Genomic DNA, 19,057 nt, shown 5'->3' on the forward strand with positions numbered 1-19,057 from the left:
ATTTTGGAAAATGCAAATGTTTTCATGTGTTTTGCTTGGTACTTGTAAGCTGTAGTATATTAAAATTGTTCTTCATTAGCTATATGTGCCGCATATTTGATATCGCTTGGGTTGAATGCTATTTTTAAAATGAATTTAACTGATAATATTTTTGATGTGAATGTTTATATAAGTTATTACTGTGGTGTATATACAAGCGATTTATAGCTCGATGTATTTAGATATTAAAGGCGATTGTGATACTCTGAATATGGAGTGTTAATTGTGCAATGTCCTCATAACTGGAAAAAAGTTCGTTGACACGGTGACATGTAGTGGTTTGGCAGAGATAATTAGTACTTCTCATCTCTGCTTTACTTCACTTCAGTTTACTTCACGATGACTTAATGACATCGGAAACAATGACGTCGTTGCTAGTTTTTCACCGTCTTTTTTCTTGTTTTCGCCTGGGCGCACCCTGTTTGAATCCCAGTTAATGCATGTGAGATTTTCGAAGTTGAAACTTTCATGTCTTCAGTTAATACTATAGATAAAACGAGAAGGAAACTTGCAGTTTTTACATTCTGTTCATGTGGCATTTCGTGGAATTCAATCCAAACGGGCGTGGATTTACATTTCAAGAATCCCGCTTACATTGACTGGAATTCGAACCGCGATCGTGATTGTGATAAGCTAGGGACAATGCAACTCCTACATGTTCAACGTAAAGTGTAGCTTTTTATTACGCAAAACTGCTGACTTACTTCTTATTATCCCCCTTTATGATATACATTTGAATGGTTTAATGTTTCTTTCACAGGAACGGACAGAAGTATTCAAAGCTTTCCGGAGCGCAGACTCTGGCGTTCTCCTGTGCACGGTAAGTTAAACATAAGTGTTTTTAGCCCATATTTCCTCGTCTCCAGATGACAGATCAGACGTACTTGTAACTGTGTTTACAACATATCAGAAACCCAAGTATTTAGCACTAGAAGTCTTACAGTATTGTTTAAACTCCACAATGAGCTTCTGTGCCACATGAGATATCGCAGGGTTGCCATATTTTACCTCTCTATTCGAAAACGGCGAACATATGTAGTTAATTGGATGTAAAATCAATAGAATTTCACCTTTAAAATTTAAGTCGTCTTTTTATCAGAATAAACAGTCTAGAATTGGGACAATTACATCTACTGTAATTTAGAGCTAGGAATTAGGAAGCTAGACTTAATTACCTCCAATATGTCACTACAACAGAACATTGTACCAGCCCCAACTACTGATCAGTTTAGTGTCTGAACTTTACTACGTTATGTTAGCATCCTTACTTTCTGTCAACGTTCATGATATTACCAAGAGGCTGATCTGTGACCTTGTAACATTTTGGTACATACTGTAATGCTTATTTTTATAGATCTTCAGGGCCGATATTGACAGTTTTGATGACATTTGAATGCTCTGGTTGAGTGAATGAAAACAGCCCAATGGCGAGTTTCACAGATAAACTTACCGGAAAAGTGGAAAATTTCTTTACTCCTTAGCTGATAAAATATCAGGGCCTTCTTTTGATTTCCGTCCCAGAAAACTGAAGAAATTTTTTGTTACAACTTTACTGCATACTTTTCTTATAAGTATCGTAAATCGATAATGGCTGATATGAAGAGAGCTACTAAAAACGCTTTCTCTGTTAGTTAACGACGTAAGCGACCGTTACGAAGACCATGCCGAGTGACGTAACATTTGATATTTGTAAAGTAAGCACGTGATTGCGTCATATAATGCGCGGCTGTGACCTTGCATCCGGGAGATCGTGGGTTCGAGCCCCACGATCGGCAGCCCTGAAGATGGTTTTCCGTGGTTTCCCATTTTCACACCAGGCAAATGCTGGGGCTGTACCTTAATTAAGGCCACGGCCGCTTCCTTCCAACTCCTAGGCCTTTCCTGTCCCATCGTCGCCATAAGACCTATCTGTGTCGGTGCGACGTAAAGCGATTAGCAATTAGCGTCATATAATGATGCATTAGGAGGATTATTTTGTCACTATAGTTTGAGTTGTGTTTAGAAGAGTGCACGATTAGCATGCGTTTCTGTTTAAGGAGCTAAGAAAGAATGCAATACAGAAGTAAGTTATAAAATAATGTAAATTACTTATAAAAAAAAAAAAAACTGAATGGAGAAAAGCTCAAAGAAGGTTCCCCACCCTTTTCCATATTAGAAAACCTCTTGCTCATTTTTGGTTTTCTGTTGAACATTTTACCAATTTTGCCAATAGCCCATTGCATTTTTCCATGCAACGGACTTTATTGCTTGTTTTGTGATAATTGTTAATAGTAGAAGAGAAAATGATGCCAATGTCAGCTAGGATTTTGATATAGTTAACTGAGGGGCAGTTTCTAAGATTATACCCTAGAGTATACAAAACAAATCTTTCTAAAAATGTACTCTCGACCTTTTCAAATACTGAAGTTAACAGGACTGAAACTGCATATCGATTTTAACTTTGGTGGTGGTGGGGTGGTGACAGGAGCGTAGCCAAGGAGGATTGAGTAATTTGGGGGGGGGAGGGGGGGAGGCATGAAATTTTTACAAATAAAATAACCAGAAACTGACAAAAAACAAGTGGGAGTCGACTCAGTGGGTTGCCTTTTTTGATCATTCCCAGAGACATAATTGTAAAACCAACAGATTCTTGAATCTATTTCCTAAGAAGCCTCAAAATTTGGATTTTAGATTGTAATCTGAATATACCATTCTCTGTAAAACTGTTAACCTTGATCATATTGTTCTTGTTGTGTATTTTAATGCAAGATTTTGTAGTGTGCCGATGCTGCAATCTGAATATCAAAATTATTCACTTGTATCAGTGTTCGTGCATGCGCACATCACACACGAACAAGCACCTTCATTGTGTTCTATCATCATTTTGTTACTATAACTGCCCTCTCCCCCCATCGGTCGACCCTGGCTACGCTACTGGGTGCTGAATATTGTTTTAAGAGGAAGGAAAGAGGTCTGAAACTTCCAAGAATGAAGGTATCGCAATACGAAGCGAAAAGGGCCATGGAGGGAGTGAAAATGAAATACGAAGGCCATCCGGAACGTGGTACCCGTTTGCGCAATAAAGACACACGAGTAAATATTAACAAATATACACATTTTTATTGGAAAGAGCATACCTTACACTACTTCTCCACATAATCTCCAAGCAAATTCAGGCATTTATCATAACGTGGGACGAGTTTTTGTATTCCAGCGGCATAGTCCTCCGCCGCCAGCGTATTGAGATACGTAGTCACGGCTTTTTAAGTTCTTCATCGCTGTCAAATCTTTTTCCCGCCATAAAGTCTTTAAGCTTCGTAAAGAGATGAAAATCCGGGGCCAAGTGCTGGCTATACGGGGGATGGTCGAAGGTTTCCCACTTGATTTGCTGCAAAAGTTGTTGTGTTATCGCAGCTGCATGAGGCCTGGCATTGTCATAAAGGAGAATGACGCCTGTAGACAATAGGTCTCGCCGTCGATTTTGTATTGCCCGCCGTAATTTTTTTAATGTTTCACAATACGCATTAGCATTAATTGTGTCTCCACGGGCCATAAAATCAATGAGCAGTACACCTCGGCGATCCCAGAAGACGGTTGCCGTGAGTTTCTTGGTGGACAGAACTGTCTTGAATATATTTTTTTTTTGGTTTGGTTGGTGAATGAGCATGATGCCACTCCATTGACTGTCGTTTACTCTCAGGTGATGCATAACAAACCCATGTTTCGTCCCCAGTAATGATGCGAGTCAGGAAAGAGTCTCCTTCATTGGAATAACGTCCCAGAAACGTCAGTGCTGCAGCCATACGCTTGGTTTTGTGCTCCTCTGTAAGCATGCGAGGGACCCCACCTTGCACAGATTTTTGAATAATGCAGATGATTTTTGACAGTCTCATGAACAATTGTTCGTAACACATTAGGAAAATGTTCACAGAGCTCATCGATTGTGACGCGCCGATCGTTCCTCACGCATTCGTGTACTGCGCTTAGCAGTTGATCTGTAATGACAGATGGTCTCCCTGAACGCTCCTCGTCGTGTGTATTCCCCTTCCCCAGGTTGAAGTTGCGACACCAGCGCCGAACAGACGACTCGTCATTCACATTGTCTCCATACATCTCCGTTAATTGGCGATGAATATCACAAGGTCGAACGTTTCATGCATTAAGAAATTTAATCACGACCCTCACTTCACAACTGGTGGGGTTGTCAATTTGTTTAAACATTTTAAACGATCACAGACACAACACAGGCAATGCTAGCATCACGCAACCTCGCACAGAGCAGGCAGACAAGCCACTGACGCGGTCTGACCTTGCCCAGCGGCAACCCGAGGCGCCAGCGCTTCATGCGGCGCTAACGGGTACTACTTTTCGGATGGCCCTCGTACTTGCTAGGCCTCGCAAAGATGAAATTGAAGAGCCTGAGACAAGTGGAAGCAATGTCAGACTCAGCTAAAGGAACCGTGGTTGTCAACCCACGCTCTGAAGTTCAGAGCCCTTGTTCTTCCGCCGTTTAGTCGCCTCTTACGACAGGTAGGGGATACCGTGGATGTATTATACAGCCCCGACACACAGGAGGATCAGTTTTAACCTTTTGGGTAGTGAAACCAGCGGGTTTGTCAAGTCAGATTAGGATCTCAAGGGACCACAGGATAATGTACACGTAACGTGTTCCCTATAGTTCTTGGTCTTGAATGACTGAGTGAGCATTGCCTAGGATCGAACTTGCGATCTTGGGCACAAGATGTGGCTCCTGAACCACTTTACCACCTGTTTCGGCTATAGTTGGTAAGTATACAAAGGAAATATTTTAGCAGATTAAATTACATTCTAGTGACATCCAGTCCAATTGGAATATATTTGTACACATATGATGGATAATATTAGTCACTGTGCTTTTTATACATTTTTTCCTAGTTTGACTATCATTCTTCGCCTTGTCAGTGCGTAATAATGGATGCAATGAGCATATTTAATACTATTGTAAACAAGAGTGGTCAAAAATAAGTGCGTCCATGTGAGTAATATGTCCTCAGTAATAGCTGTTGACGGAGATACATCAACGATAGATATCTGAACTTCATGAAATATTCCTATCCCCCTGGTACAGTTTCCTATCACACAACATTTTCACAATATTGCAGGACCCTTTTGTCACTTTCCTGATCACAAAAGCTTATTAAAAGAAAACACTGTTCCTTTACGGTGTAATTCAGGCTCAACCAATTGCATAACTTGTGACGCCAGAGCACCTCTGCGGCTCGAGGAAATAAAACAGCCAGCAACTGAGCAGTTGGAGGGCAGGCTGGAAAGGGGAGGAGAGGGGAGTGACTATCTGCGGCATATTGTAAACTGTGTTTGAATCTGCAAATACTGAAAACATCAATGATTACACACAGATAATAAAAGATCTTCTTTCAGAATGCGATTCAAGATTTCCAGATTAAGAAATTTTAGAATCTGGTTTTCCAAATCTTGGTCACACCATATTCAGTTGCTGCAGACAGCGTCCACTCTGACCTACAATTGGAGCTAATCAACTTGTAGTGTTACAGGGATGTAAAAGAGAGATACGAGGATATGACAAATATGTGTGACTATCACAAATATTTTCCATGAGAAAGATTTCCCTGCCAACATAGGTTTGCTGCAAGAATATTGAGCATCTTTGGCTTTACATCTATCCGTGAGCAGCTATTTTCAAAACAGAAAAGCCAGTTATCAGATTTTAATTTGAAGTGTGCTGTGAGACTTAGTGTTCCGAAATTATTTAGTTTTATATCAGTCTGAACAGTATCTTCCCTAATGTTATTTTTGTGTGATTTTTAGTATTTATTTCGTTTACTCACATAATGCAATGTTTGTAACAAATCAACATTTTCTGCACAATGCACTTGTTATATTTGGTTTAAGAATGCAATGTTTGTAACAAATCGACATTTTCTTCACAATGCGCATGTTATATTTAGTTTAAGAATGCAGTGTTTGTAACAAATCAACATTTTCTGTGCAATGTACATGTTATATTTAATTTAATAATGCAGTCATAAATTACGTTGTGTATTTACGTGTATTCTTTCATCAAAAGGTAAGGTAGTTTGAACGCACGTACATGTCATTACAGCGTAAGAATGCCCTGTTAAAATAAATCACGTTGTAGATATGTACAAATACACTGCCTGTCACCGAATAAAATTCCTCCTCCCCGCTATCCTTCTACTGCTCCATGGTTTCGGCATCGAGCATAGAAGGTAGAGGAGACGAATTGTATTACATCACAGGAGTACTAGTAGAAGTAGTTGGTGGAGCTTGGTCTAATTTTCTAACGGGGTGGCTGTACATTTCCGTGTGCTTCACACTTGTCCTACCATCTGTTGTTCACTGTGAAAATCTACTGTGTGATGTTTCTCGTTGTAGCCTGGCGCCATGACCGACGGTTCCCGGCCTTCGGGTCTCAGTGCCCTGGGTTCGTTTGCCGGCCGGATCGTAGGACTTCAGTCACATGGGTTGGAACCGGGCGAGTTGGCCATGCGCGTAGAGGCGCGCGGCTGTGAGCTTGCATCCGGGAGATAGTAGGTTCGAATCCGACTATCGACAGCCCTGAAGATGGTTTTCCGTGGTTTCCTATTTTCACACCAGGCAAGTGCTGGGGCTGTACCTTAATTAGGGCCACGGCCGCTTCCTTCCAGCTCCTAGGCCTTTCCTATCCCATCGTCGCCATAAGACCTATCTGTGTCGGTGCGACGTAAAGCCCGTAGCAAAAAAAACAAAAAAACAACATGGCTTGGAGACTGGGAATTTGAGCTATCCCCAACACCCTTGCAACTCATACACCTCACTCTACATTACTCTTCACCACACCAGCACGTAGTTTACAGTACATGGCAGACACCGCCCTTCCTCTCAGAAGGTGGTGTAGACGTAGCTTGTCTGCCTCCTAGTCGGTAGCCCCAGGTCCAATTCCCGTTCGTTTATCAGTGGGATGGGGTTTACTCTGCTTTGTGAGGAGCTGTCTGATATCAAAAGCAAACGTTCGCCTGTGAGAGACGTAGTTATATGTACCAGAGATTCCATTTCATCCCATGTAAACTCCCCATACTCCCCATATAAAGATAGCATATCCGCCCTGCACTGTACCCTGCTGGCAAGAGGGATATATTGCCTAATGTGGTTGACGACGTACTCATACTCGGCCATCGGCGTGTATGAAGTGGGTATCTCGATTCATCTGTCTAGAAGACCTTTTACCTTTTTCCATGTTTCGAGCGTCCAGTGGCAGTGTTCTTTTCCTCATGTTAGTCGGTGTGCCTTGTAACGGGCGTTGAACAGAAATGCACTCATTGTACACTTGCTTCTGTACCCCATGGCGAAGAGATGGGTCTGGATGGTATGGCTGCCCACTTGTCTTTGTTGTCTGGCGTTGAATAAAGACGAGTGATGTGCTGCACTGCGGCCCGTATATACGCTCTTACGAACCGACGTAGCCGACGGCGACCTCTGTGATCAACGCGTCGTTCACCACAACGTTAACCCTTGAGGCGGTGGTTTTGCCCGAATCCACTAACGGTAGACTATTGATTTGGTGCCCCTTAGAAAGTATGACTTCAGAAATGGAGTGGCCCATACATCGGCCGCCAATAATCTGGCCTAGGCCAAATGCGCTGATGTCTCGTGACTTGCCCGTTCTGCAGTCAACTGTTATTGATACAGCCCGTACGAGGTCTGACGTCCTGGCTGTTACTTGTCACGTCCTCATATTACATTCGCTGTGCCGATCACAGTGCTATTTCCCTGCTACTGCAGCTATCTCTAATCCAGTTGCTCACGAGTATATTATCGGCGATCTACGTATTCATAATTCATAATCTACGGAAGGAAAAAATTGAATCCTCTTAATACGCCACTGTCTAAACCAAGATGAAATACACAATAGATTAATAAAAATACACTCAGCTGAAGATGTCGTTCAGTGGTATTTCAGTTGGGCCTTCTTATATGGAGAACGAATTTCGTTCAACAGTCATTTGTTTTGAAGAATCAAGAGTGAAATCTGGTTGTGAAAATACGCGTGATAATATTTTTCTTTGTTTTACGCCTCACTAACTAAACTGGCGAAAAACAAAATATCCAAACACAAAGAAGGGGTTGTGCTAGATTAACGAACGTTGGTAGGCGTGTTTATACATTTGAAAGATGACGTTGATTCTGATTTCCCGCAAAATCGCGTTAGCGTGGCGCTAGTAGCAGCCCCATGACGTTGCACATGAGGTTTGGCTTAAATACGGGCTGTCCTGTGCGAGAGCGTTAGTTACCTGTGAGATTGGACGGAGTGACTGTGAGTGGGCCAAGAATGCGTTTACGACGACGAAGAGGCTAGTATCAACACTTCACTGCGGTTGAACGAGGCCGTATAATAGGGCTACGGGAAGGTAGATTATCTTTCCGCGCTATTGCAGAACGACTTGGCAGGAATGTCTCCACTGTGCATGCGTGCTGGCAGCAGTGGTCACGAGAAGGTACGCTCGCAATAAGACCGGGCTCGAGACGTCCCCGGGGCACCGAGAGGGAGGAGCGCCGTGTTCGGGTACGACCACACTTGCGGGAAGAAGACGCTGCGGGACAAGGGACAAGGCGCGTCTTCAAGGTCTCCCGCTCGAGAATGGGCCGGGGTCCATTTTCTTTACGTGTTTCCCGCTCTCCCGCTCAGCAGTGCCTGCCCACACTTGCGGGAAGAAGAAGCTGCGGTTTTATTGTACTCTTGTTCGTGTTTAAAACTTAGGAGAATGTTAGACAGTGAACTGATAATTTTGGAGGTACAAAGGACAAAGACTTCAAAAACAGGGAAATGAAAAGATGCGTGGTTAACAGTAACGGGCGCTGTTTTGGGGGAGACGTGTGTAGGAGCACAAATATAGCACTTAATATAGGATGGATCCAATATTTTCATCGACGCCGACGACGACGAACAACCAACGCAGCACATAATGCAACAACGGAGTATTATTTAAAAATGGAATGCCTTCCATATGCAGAGCAATGGCGATGTTTTGCTACTCACAATATACAACACACTAATAAAATCGCGCCGTACAAACACGCAAGTGTGGTCACGTGTCTTCGTCAAGCTGCGTGAAAAACACGGAGTCTCGCTGAAGGAAAACACGCAAGTGTGGCCGTAGCCTTCAGCGTATGGCTGTGGCGCAGCATTTCGAGCGGCAGTTAGCACCACAGTGACGCAACGAACTGTTCGAAATCGGTCATTTGAAAGATAGCTCCGAGCCAGACGCCCTGCGGCGTACATTCCACTTACCCTAAACCACCGCTGTCTGCGACTTCAGTGGTGTCAGGCGAGAGCTCATTGGAGGATGGAGTGGAGGTCCGTTGTGTTTTCCGATGAAAGCCGGTTCTGCCTTGGTGTCAGTGATGGCCGTGTGCTGGTGAGGAGGATGCCAGGTGAGCGCCTGCATTCCATCTGTCTCCAGCGTCGACATACTGGACCTACACCGGGAATTCTGGTCTGGGGAGCAATTTTCTATGACAGCAGGAGCACTCTCGTGGTTACCCCACGCACTCTAACTGCATATGTGTACGTTCGTCTGGTGACTCGACCTGTTGTGTTGCCATTCATGAACAGCATTCCCGGTGGCGTTTTCCAACAGGATAATGCACGCCCCCATGCCGCTGTTGTAACCCAACGTGCTCTACAGAATGTCGACATGTTGCTTTGGCCTGCTCGATCTCCTGATCTGTCCCCAATCGAGCACGAATGGGATATAATTGGACGACAACCCCAGCGTCATCCACAACCGGCATTAACCGTCCCTGTATTGACCGACCAAGTGCAACAGTCATGAAACTTCATTCCACTAGCTTATATCCGGCACCTGTGCGACAATGCATCCACGTTTGCATGCTTGCATTGGACAGTCAGGCGATTACTGTACACCAGTTATTAATGGACCAGCATGGCATATTGCAATGGCTTTTCTCGTGCGGATATTAACCTGTAGTCTTGTACCTTTAATTATTTAAATATGTTACCGCGACAAATATAATGCCAACATTTCCCTATTCTACTTTCGTTATTTCATGGTGTTTGGCCTTTTTTTTCAGTGTACTTTTGCGGTTTTCGAAGACGCTGAGGCTTCGTCATTTCGTCATTCTTGCTGGTTAATCTACCGACACAAGGTTGACTTATTTGAACACTTTCAAATACCGGCCAGGATTGAACCCGCCAACTTGAACTCAGAAGGCAAACGCTCTACAACCTGAGCGAGTCAGCCCGGCAAAACGTGATACTTTTCACCGTTGTTCGACACTACACACAATTCACCTCAAATCGTACATTACACTTTATTGGTCTCACTCATCGTGCGATACTTCATTAAAAACGGAAACTACGTTTTAAAAGCGAACAATTTCGTTTCCGTAAGATCTTTGGTTACACGTGTGGCCTTGTTCTGCCTGATGGCATTTCTACAAAATTATAGTGATCAGTCTGAAGATATATATTTATGCCCAAACATTCCGAACTCCTGCGAATTCTGAACACAATAGGAATAGATAGTGAAGATCTTATATATTTGTCAAAGAGCTGTATGAACATCAAAAAGCTTGCGTAAGAGTTAGAAACTCCGAGACTCGCGGTACCTGGTTCAAACAGGGAGTAGAGCAACGATGCGTTTTATCTCCCCTGTTGTTTAATCTGTACTCTGAGCAGATTTTCCGAGCTGCTCTTCAAGAAGTGGAAGATAGAGTAAGAGTTTAACGGCAAGCTGATCAACAATCTGAGGTACGCACATGACATTGTCATCTTGGCTAACACTAGTGAAGGTCTTCAGCGTCTAGTAGACACAATCGTAGCAGAAGGGCATAAACTTGGACTCAGAATTAACACCGACAAAACAAAGGTGATCGCCATTGCTAGATCTCGTAACACACACATTCTTATGAATATTTATGGGGAGCACGTTGAACAAGTACGGAAGTTCAAGTACCTTGGCAGCCGGATTAATGAGGACTTGGACCTTGATTGAGAGATCCGTGTACGAATAGAAATGGCTCGTATTAGCTTTCTGAAAATGAGAAATATACTTGGTGACTGAAGCCTTAGCTTGGAGACACGTCGCAACTTCGTCAGACGCTGTATATATTCAGTGCTTCTCTACGGCGCTGAAACTTGGGCTCTGACATGTAACACCATTAGGAGAATAAATGCCTTCGAGATGTGAGTTTTCCGCAGGATGTTACGGATCTCGTGGCCTGATTACGTGCTGTCGTACTCAGGGAGGAAACGATTGCAGTGTGTACAATCAAAAAAGGAAAGACAGCCTAGCATGGGCATATTATAAGGAATGATAAGTACAGCCTACTAACATTAACCAAGCAGGATACAACTGGTGGACACACAGGTCGCGGTCGAAGGGAACACTTGGCTGAGGAACTTACGAGATTAGATGGACTAGATTCGAGTAAACTGATGAGGACAGCCGAACATTGTGCAGACTTCTCTCTCTTTGCGACCAACTTTCATTAATGGAGAAGGCACTACAACATGAAGAAGAAGAACAATCTCAGTCTCGGTTATGTAGACCAAGGGTATCGACGAAATGTCACTGTAACATTTGTCCCAAATGGAACACAGTCATTGCTTTTACACCAATAAAGTGAAAAATCCGCGGTAAATTAAGAAAAACTGTCATTACTAGAAAAATATGTATACGTACGTAGGCTACTTATGGCCATAGACAGGACTCCTTTGTTTCTTTCTTGAGGTCCAAGGCTTGTACCGACGAATGGGAGTGCTATGTCTGTGAATTGTCATTATCTTTGTCCATATGACTAGCGCGGGCAGTTCAAACAGCAAAATAGCATGATCCCTGGAGCAATAAATATATAATTTAATGAATGAGTTAGGGCACAAAACGAATGAGCAACATGAAGAAAACGACACCTAATTAATTCAAACATCTTCAGTGAACAAAGACATCACACACGAAAGTGTTAGACAAGCAAAACACATACGAAAGCGTTGCGACGTAGCAGAAAAGTAGCTGAAAGGTAGTAAAGTATGTATCCATATTATTCCCTGCAAGTAAAATATTTCTTAATTTACTGCAGATTTTTACGCTTTATTTGAGTAAAATGAATTATTATATTCCATATGGGACAAATATTACAGTGACATTTCGTCTATAACTTTCGTCTACATAACCCTCAGTCTCTCTCTCTTTGTCATGTTCAGCGTTCAGTTAATCTTGGTCCTGTAGGAAAATCGATAAAAGGTAACTGCAGTGTTTCAGCGATAAATACATATCAGCTAGAAAAAAGCCGAAAACTTTTTTTTCCCCAGGAATATGAGATTTTATGGTATGTCTGAGAACCCCACTTTAACATTCAACTTCTCTTGAGCGTAACGATTACTTGGACAGTGGAAAAGTATGTTTGAAATACGTTTTCCAACGCTCCTTACAATGTTCGACTCCGAACTAAGAGACTTGCGTAGAGTGGAATGTGGTGAGTAACATTAGTTCTACAGATTGGAAGTAATTTTGTTGGAGACCAGAATTGATGGACAGACTATAAGACGCAGTGAAGTAGGGGCCGGCGACTTGCTGACATGGTTGCTAATTGGCGGGAGCCAGCGACCTCTGGAGGGAGAGCGAACATTGCTCTGCAATTAGTGGCTCTTTCGCCCTTGGGGAGCCTCATTCTTGTATAGCCAGTCGAGGGAGAGTTTCGCTTTACCCCCCTCCTCCTCTCCCCAGCTATATTACATTGGTGTCAAATAACATTTGTGGTAACGTAATCGATACCACTCCACAACACAGTCCTTGCTAATCACGACTCTCGTCTGACAAGCTATTAACTTACCTTCTATCGCTGACTGTAAGATTGTGGGCCCCAACTGTCGATGTGCCTCTCCCACAATGATCTTCGTAGAAATTAAATAATATATCTGATCTATCCCAGCAATAGCCTGAGAAAATGAAACTGATGGTAACGGCAAAGTATCAGAGAATAATAACTCCAAAACGCTAATTATTTGTCTGTACACTTACAAGGACCAGTTTTTCAGTCATTGATACAGGTCAGCAAGGTAAAATCTCGTTTTACTCAGAGATGCGTAAAACAGTTACTGTTATGCATACGTTGGAATAACAGTGCTCACGCATTTGGGCGGAGTTATCACTAGAGTCAACATGAACCTCGGAGTTTTGAACCATGGCAATTTTCCTTTTGTCCTCTCTTTGTGCATTTTTGTAACTGTCATGTTGTCCGGTCCCACGGTGAAGGTGGCAACGCGTCCGCCTGTCATCCGGCGGAGCCGGGTTCGATTCCCGGCCGGGTCAGGGTTTTTAATTGAAAATGATTAATATCCCTGGCCTGGGGACTGGGTGTTTGTGTCGTCCTTAACGTTCCTTTCCTCACATTCAACACTTTACACTTCCGCAGTTTCCAAATACACGCAGGTTCCTAACATATGGTGCAAGTAGGGGCAAAATATCTTTCTAGGTCGACGCCCCGAACAATACATACATACATACATACATACATACATACTTACATTATCATTATAGACTGTTATGCCTTTCAGCGTTCAGCCTGCAAGCCTCTGTGAATTTGCTAAACGTTGCCACAATCCTCGATTTGCAGCTGGTGTTTTGGCATCGTTAGAAACTGAGTCTAACCATCGTCGTCTTGGTCTACCTCTACTTCCCTTACCCTCCATACCAGAGTCCATTATTCTCCTAGGTAACCTATCCTCCTCCATTCGCCTCACATGACCCCACCACGGAAGCCGGTTTTGCGTACAGCTTCATCCATCGAGTTCATTCCTAAATTCGCCTTTATCTTCTCATTGCGAGTACCCTCCATCCATTGTTCCCACCTGTTTGTACCAGCAATCATTCTCGCTACTTTAATGTCTGTTACTTCTAACTTATGAGTAAGATATCCTGAGTCCACCCAGCTTTCGCTCCCGTAAAGCAAAGTTTTAAACAGACCCCGAACAAATAGCGTTTAAAAAACTGTCATATTTAAATCATTGCAATAAGCGAGGCTCGGGTTTCTGTGATGTCTTTTTTATCCTGGTCTCTTTTTGCAAACTTCAGTTAAACATATTTCTAGCCTCTGCGAACACGGTGATTCGGTGTTTATTGGTCATGAAATATATATTTATCATAGACCTATTTGACAAAAATAGTTTGAAAGCATATTTTTCGTTATATTACAATAGTTTTAGCTGTTCCCCCAAATATTATTCGTATGTTTTGTACCGATAATGCCAAGTGACGTTATTTGTGTGTAGTTATTTTGGATTTTCTTTCCATAGAAATGTTTTATGGTTAAATAAGATCAGGTCACGGGTTTCGCGAGCAGTAAGTTGCCAAAATGGGAAGGACCAAACGAATGTTAGGATTGTGGGCAGTTTGCTGTTGGAAATTTTGAACCATTTCCTTTTGCATCATTTTTCCAGGTTTGAGTAGGCCTAGTTCTGGTTTCTCTGCCGGCTGGTAGTAGAAAACGGAGCGTCGAAATTGGCACGTAGCCGTCCTAATTGGCATTACATCGGTACCCCTGCCAAAGGAAACTTAGCCCCATATTATTATTATTATTATTATTATTATTATTATTATTATTATTATTATTATTCCAAATTTTATGTCGCAAGTTTGACACTTTTTACGGTGTAAGTGCGTGCCTATTTCCAGAAGAATCCGAGCCTTGCCAATAAGGTACTGTAAGGTGCAGCCCTGCAAATTATTGCATTTGAGTGTGCTGTTAATTTACTGATTTCAGTATTTCATTGCAGACTGCGTTGTTTTGTGATGTACAGAATTTCTAGGAACTGACCTTGAGGTGGTGTAGTTGTAATTTTAATTTTCACTTCGGTCGCAGCTTTAACTCTACTGAACGCCACACGTAACCTGCCATGGTTTAAAATGCATCGAGATAAATAAATATCTATTTTGTCAAAACTCTGACCTTGTGCTTTGTTAATGGTGATTTCGAAAGCAGGACATAACGGAAACTGTCTCCTTTTTAAATTGGAAAGTGAAGGATCAGCGTAAACACATTCACAGTGCTTTCTACCTGGAAATACAGCTAAATAGAAATTCAAAACTCTGACTCTGTGCTTTGTTAATGGCCGTTGCGAAAGCAATATATAACGAGGACTGGCGTCTTTTCAATATGGAAGGTAAAGTTCAGCGGAGACACATTCATAGAACCATTTATGGGGGAATACACTTAAATAGAAATGCAATGCCCGAAACATCATAGTTTGCAAGTAAATTAATATTGTAAGCAACTAACGACTTTATTGAAATAAAGAATAGTTTTCTAACAATCCTGAGAGGGAAACGTTTCTGTTGATAAGTATCCGGTTTCGCTACTGTTTTTACGGTAGGCGAATATCTTTCAACCACTTTTTATGCAGCCATCTTCAGCAACAAACTACCGGGGCATGAAGACTCGTTCGGTACAAATTAGAGACCTGCAACAGTAAGTAAAGATATCATCGATTAATAATCGTCGGATTCCTTACGCAACGTTGCGAGTACGTAATCGTAAATCCAGCATAGCAGATCGTACATGATTGGAGAGTTATGAATAGCCTGATTGTTTAGGTAATGGTCCCGCTTTTGCCTGCGCTCTGGAAAACAGGAATTGAACCATTTGGAGCCACCGCGTTCTACCGGGAAAACAGCTGCGCTTAAAAGCCAATCCATTAATTCCGCAGTGGTGATAACTTAAAAAAAAAATGTGTATTCGAAAACAGTTTGTTCTTCCGGTCATCTGTTTTGCTCCCTTACTGTTCAAAGTTTGGCTCCTACTTCGTAGCCTATTTATCCCAGATTAGTTATACAAAGTCGAAAATAGGTTCAGTTCAATTTTTGTTTGTCTTTATGGATGTTTGAATATCACGGTAAAGCTCATTCTTGTATTCTTGTGGACATCAAGAGAGTGTTCTAGGCTGTATAATATTTAATTAGTTTATAGTGCCACAGCAATATTAAGGTGGCCGAAACAGAAAATGTCGAATTTCTTCGTTAATGTTAGCATTATCAAAAAATTGTAAAATATAATTCTCTCTCTTTTACACTTTTACCTCAGGATGATAATAACGCACTTATGATATTCATGATTATTACATTTTTAACAAACTTCCAAATAGCTCCGAAAATATGAATTCTGTTTAATGTGTACTGAACAATTTAGAAAATATACTATATTCTTCAGTCATTTACATCTTTAGAGCTATAGGCCTAATAATGGAGTTACCGGGCGAGTTGGCCGTGCGGGTAGGGGCGCGCAGCTGTGAGCTCGCATCCGGGAGATAGTGGGTTCGAACCCCATTGTCGACAGCCCTGAAGATGGTTTTCCGTGGTTTCCCATTTTCACACCAGGCTAATGCTGGGACTGTACCTTAATTAAGGCCACGGCCGCGTCCTTCCCATTCTAGGCCTTTCCTGTCCCATCGTCGCCATAAGACCTATCTGTGTCTGTGCGACGTAAAGCAAATAGCAAAAAAACAAAACAAAAAAAAACAAAAAAAAACAAAGGAGTTATTCACGAATTTAAGTTTTTATTACCAAGTCTATCTACAGCGAGCATCTCTGACGCAGAAATATTGTTCAGTCGTCATAATAACGTAATAATAATGGCATATGGCCTCCGGAGAGGCCTGGTGTGGGTCTTTTTCTCGTAGACGGCCTATTAGTCGACCTGCATATCTGTGAAGATGAGGACCCTACTTAGGATGATTTCTAATGCTAGAAACGCCACACACACCCAGCCCCCGGGCTATTGGAATTAACCAATTAAGGTTAAAATCCCCGACCCGGCTGGGAATCGAACCCGGGACCCTCTGGATCAAAGGCCAGCACGCTAACCATTTAGCCATGGAGCCGGACAATAACGAAGTAGCCGGCGGTGATGGTGGTGTTTGTGATTGCTTTTTATAAGCTGGCATCGCGTGGTCATTATGCCTTATTGATCAGAATGTCAATGAAGACGACTTGAAATGAGAAGAAAGATGAAGGTAAGATCACCGGAATAATGAATGGGAAAAGGGAATCCTAAAAGAGAGGTTGGAAACCAAGGCCTATCACTGAACCCGAAGAAAATAACAACGCAATGGCCTACAATGTGACAAAATCCGTAAAATTTATCAACAATAACATTACACTGGCCAACTATTATTGTTAGTGGAGATGTGATTTGTCTCTTCTGCTGTGACGTATCTCCGTTCGATGGGAATACTGTTGCAATTACAGAGTATGGTAGCGTGTAGGCCTACATATGGAACATGAAATAACGATGCGTTCTAACCCGGACAAAGATCGTAATAATCGTTTAATAAACCAACTCGTAAGATACAGAAATTGTGTACATTTACAAACCGCAGGACACAAATCAGCAAGCATTAACAAGCCTGGAAATTCCCGTGCCAGCTGTAAAGGACACGCTTATAACACTAGAACATTATGACATACACACAGGCATTATATTTCGAAGCACGAAAATTCTCTATGAACAGACACATTCGAATTGCATACTCAATATGACCACGTCGTACAACGCTCCGTTTTGTAACCTGACGGGTTGAGTGACTCAGATAGTGGAGCGCTGACTCTCTGAGCCCAAAATGGCGGGTTCAATCTTGGCTCCGTCCGGTGGTACTTGAAGGTTCCTCGAAAACGCCATCCGTAAGTCGCTAGATTTACTGGTTCACGAGTGGTTCTTGACTTCACGCAAACTACAAAGATGGCGCTGCAGGAGATCGGTGTTCATTCGTCCGTCACTCTTTTCGCTTCGTCTCGGTAAAGTTGGTATAGATGTAGGTATTCAGACATTTTCATATGCTAAGCACATGAAATTAAGATTATTGGCAGCTAAAATGTTGGCTTTATTTCTACTTACAAGCGAACTACGCCAGGTCAAGATACAGATACCGTTTGACTGACGAACATCTGTTGGCGCATCTATAAATAGCTTTAGACTTTAATGAAATACAGCATTTACAAATGTAAAACAACTTTAATCAATTATTTGTTCACTGTAGTCTGAAGTACGTATAAACTGTGATCACCAACCACCATTGCTTTCACTGTCCGTTTGTGCCTCCATCTACCGGTTCGTTCCGAACTACGTGGTGTTAGCTGGATTTACTGGTTGCTTGTCAAGTGGTTCGGGGTTTGTCCGTTTCTATGTTATGCGATGATACTAGCTCTCATGTTTGGAGTAAATTTTCCGCCGGCTGATCTTCGCGATATTTTTCTAAATGACAGATCTCTTATTCGCTCTTACCGACGAAGATACTGACAGTTTTCAAATCTCGGATATAAGTTCTTTATTAGTAGATTATACTATGTTATTGCCATCCCCTCATTTAGATGTCCACCCCTCTTGTGACCGCGTTCCTGTTCACCCCTCGCAGCTAATTCCTGACTACATTGTCTGTTGATTGCCAATCACGGTTCAATGCAGTAGAAGCGGGCGGCTGGGTTTCACACCTTGGTAGCATTGGAGTCACAGCAGGGAGTCCTCGACAGCAATCACCGCTCAATACCGCCTTTCACGGCTCCTGGGCTTCTTGCTTGCTTGCTCCAATCTATTACTACCATCTTCACACAGATTGATAGGCCACAACTACATAGATTGATTGGTACACGCGCAGATGTACTCTCTTGTGTGGAATCCTCACGATGATTGCCTGTGTGCTTCTTACCAGCTGACGATCACAGTTCGCTGAATAATTGGATAGACTGTCAGATAGCACTTGGCGTAAAGAATCAGGTCAGTTAACCGTGATAGAACCAGTGATCTCCGTGTAGGCTACGTTATACGTACATTCTTTTATACACTCCCAAATATTCAATATCTACTTACATTATTTAAAGGATCTGTGAACCAAAATACAAGAAAGTACGAACATAATTAATTGATTTGCTTAAGTTATGTATTTAAGTTTTGAAGTACACTTTATCACTAATAGACACTAATGCAGCTGACAAAATGCAGCGGAAAAATTTGA

General features: G+C 42.3%; 1 protein-coding gene across 1 annotated transcript in view; it reads left to right on the forward strand.

The window, feature by feature from the left end:
- LOC136866273 (ATP-dependent DNA helicase DDX31) overlaps window positions 1–19,057 on the forward strand; it is a 318,980-nt gene that overhangs the window by 74,080 nt on the left and 225,843 nt on the right. Inside the window, exon 7 of the mRNA XM_067143097.2 lies at window positions 800–859. Within this exon, the coding sequence (XP_066999198.2) occupies window positions 800–859 (60 nt within the window). The remainder of the gene's footprint in view (window positions 1–799; window positions 860–19,057) is intronic.

The sequence above is a fragment of the Anabrus simplex genome, chromosome 3 (assembly GCF_040414725.1).
Source record: "Anabrus simplex isolate iqAnaSimp1 chromosome 3, ASM4041472v1, whole genome shotgun sequence".
Classification (NCBI taxonomy): Eukaryota; Metazoa; Arthropoda; class Insecta; order Orthoptera; family Tettigoniidae; genus Anabrus; species Anabrus simplex.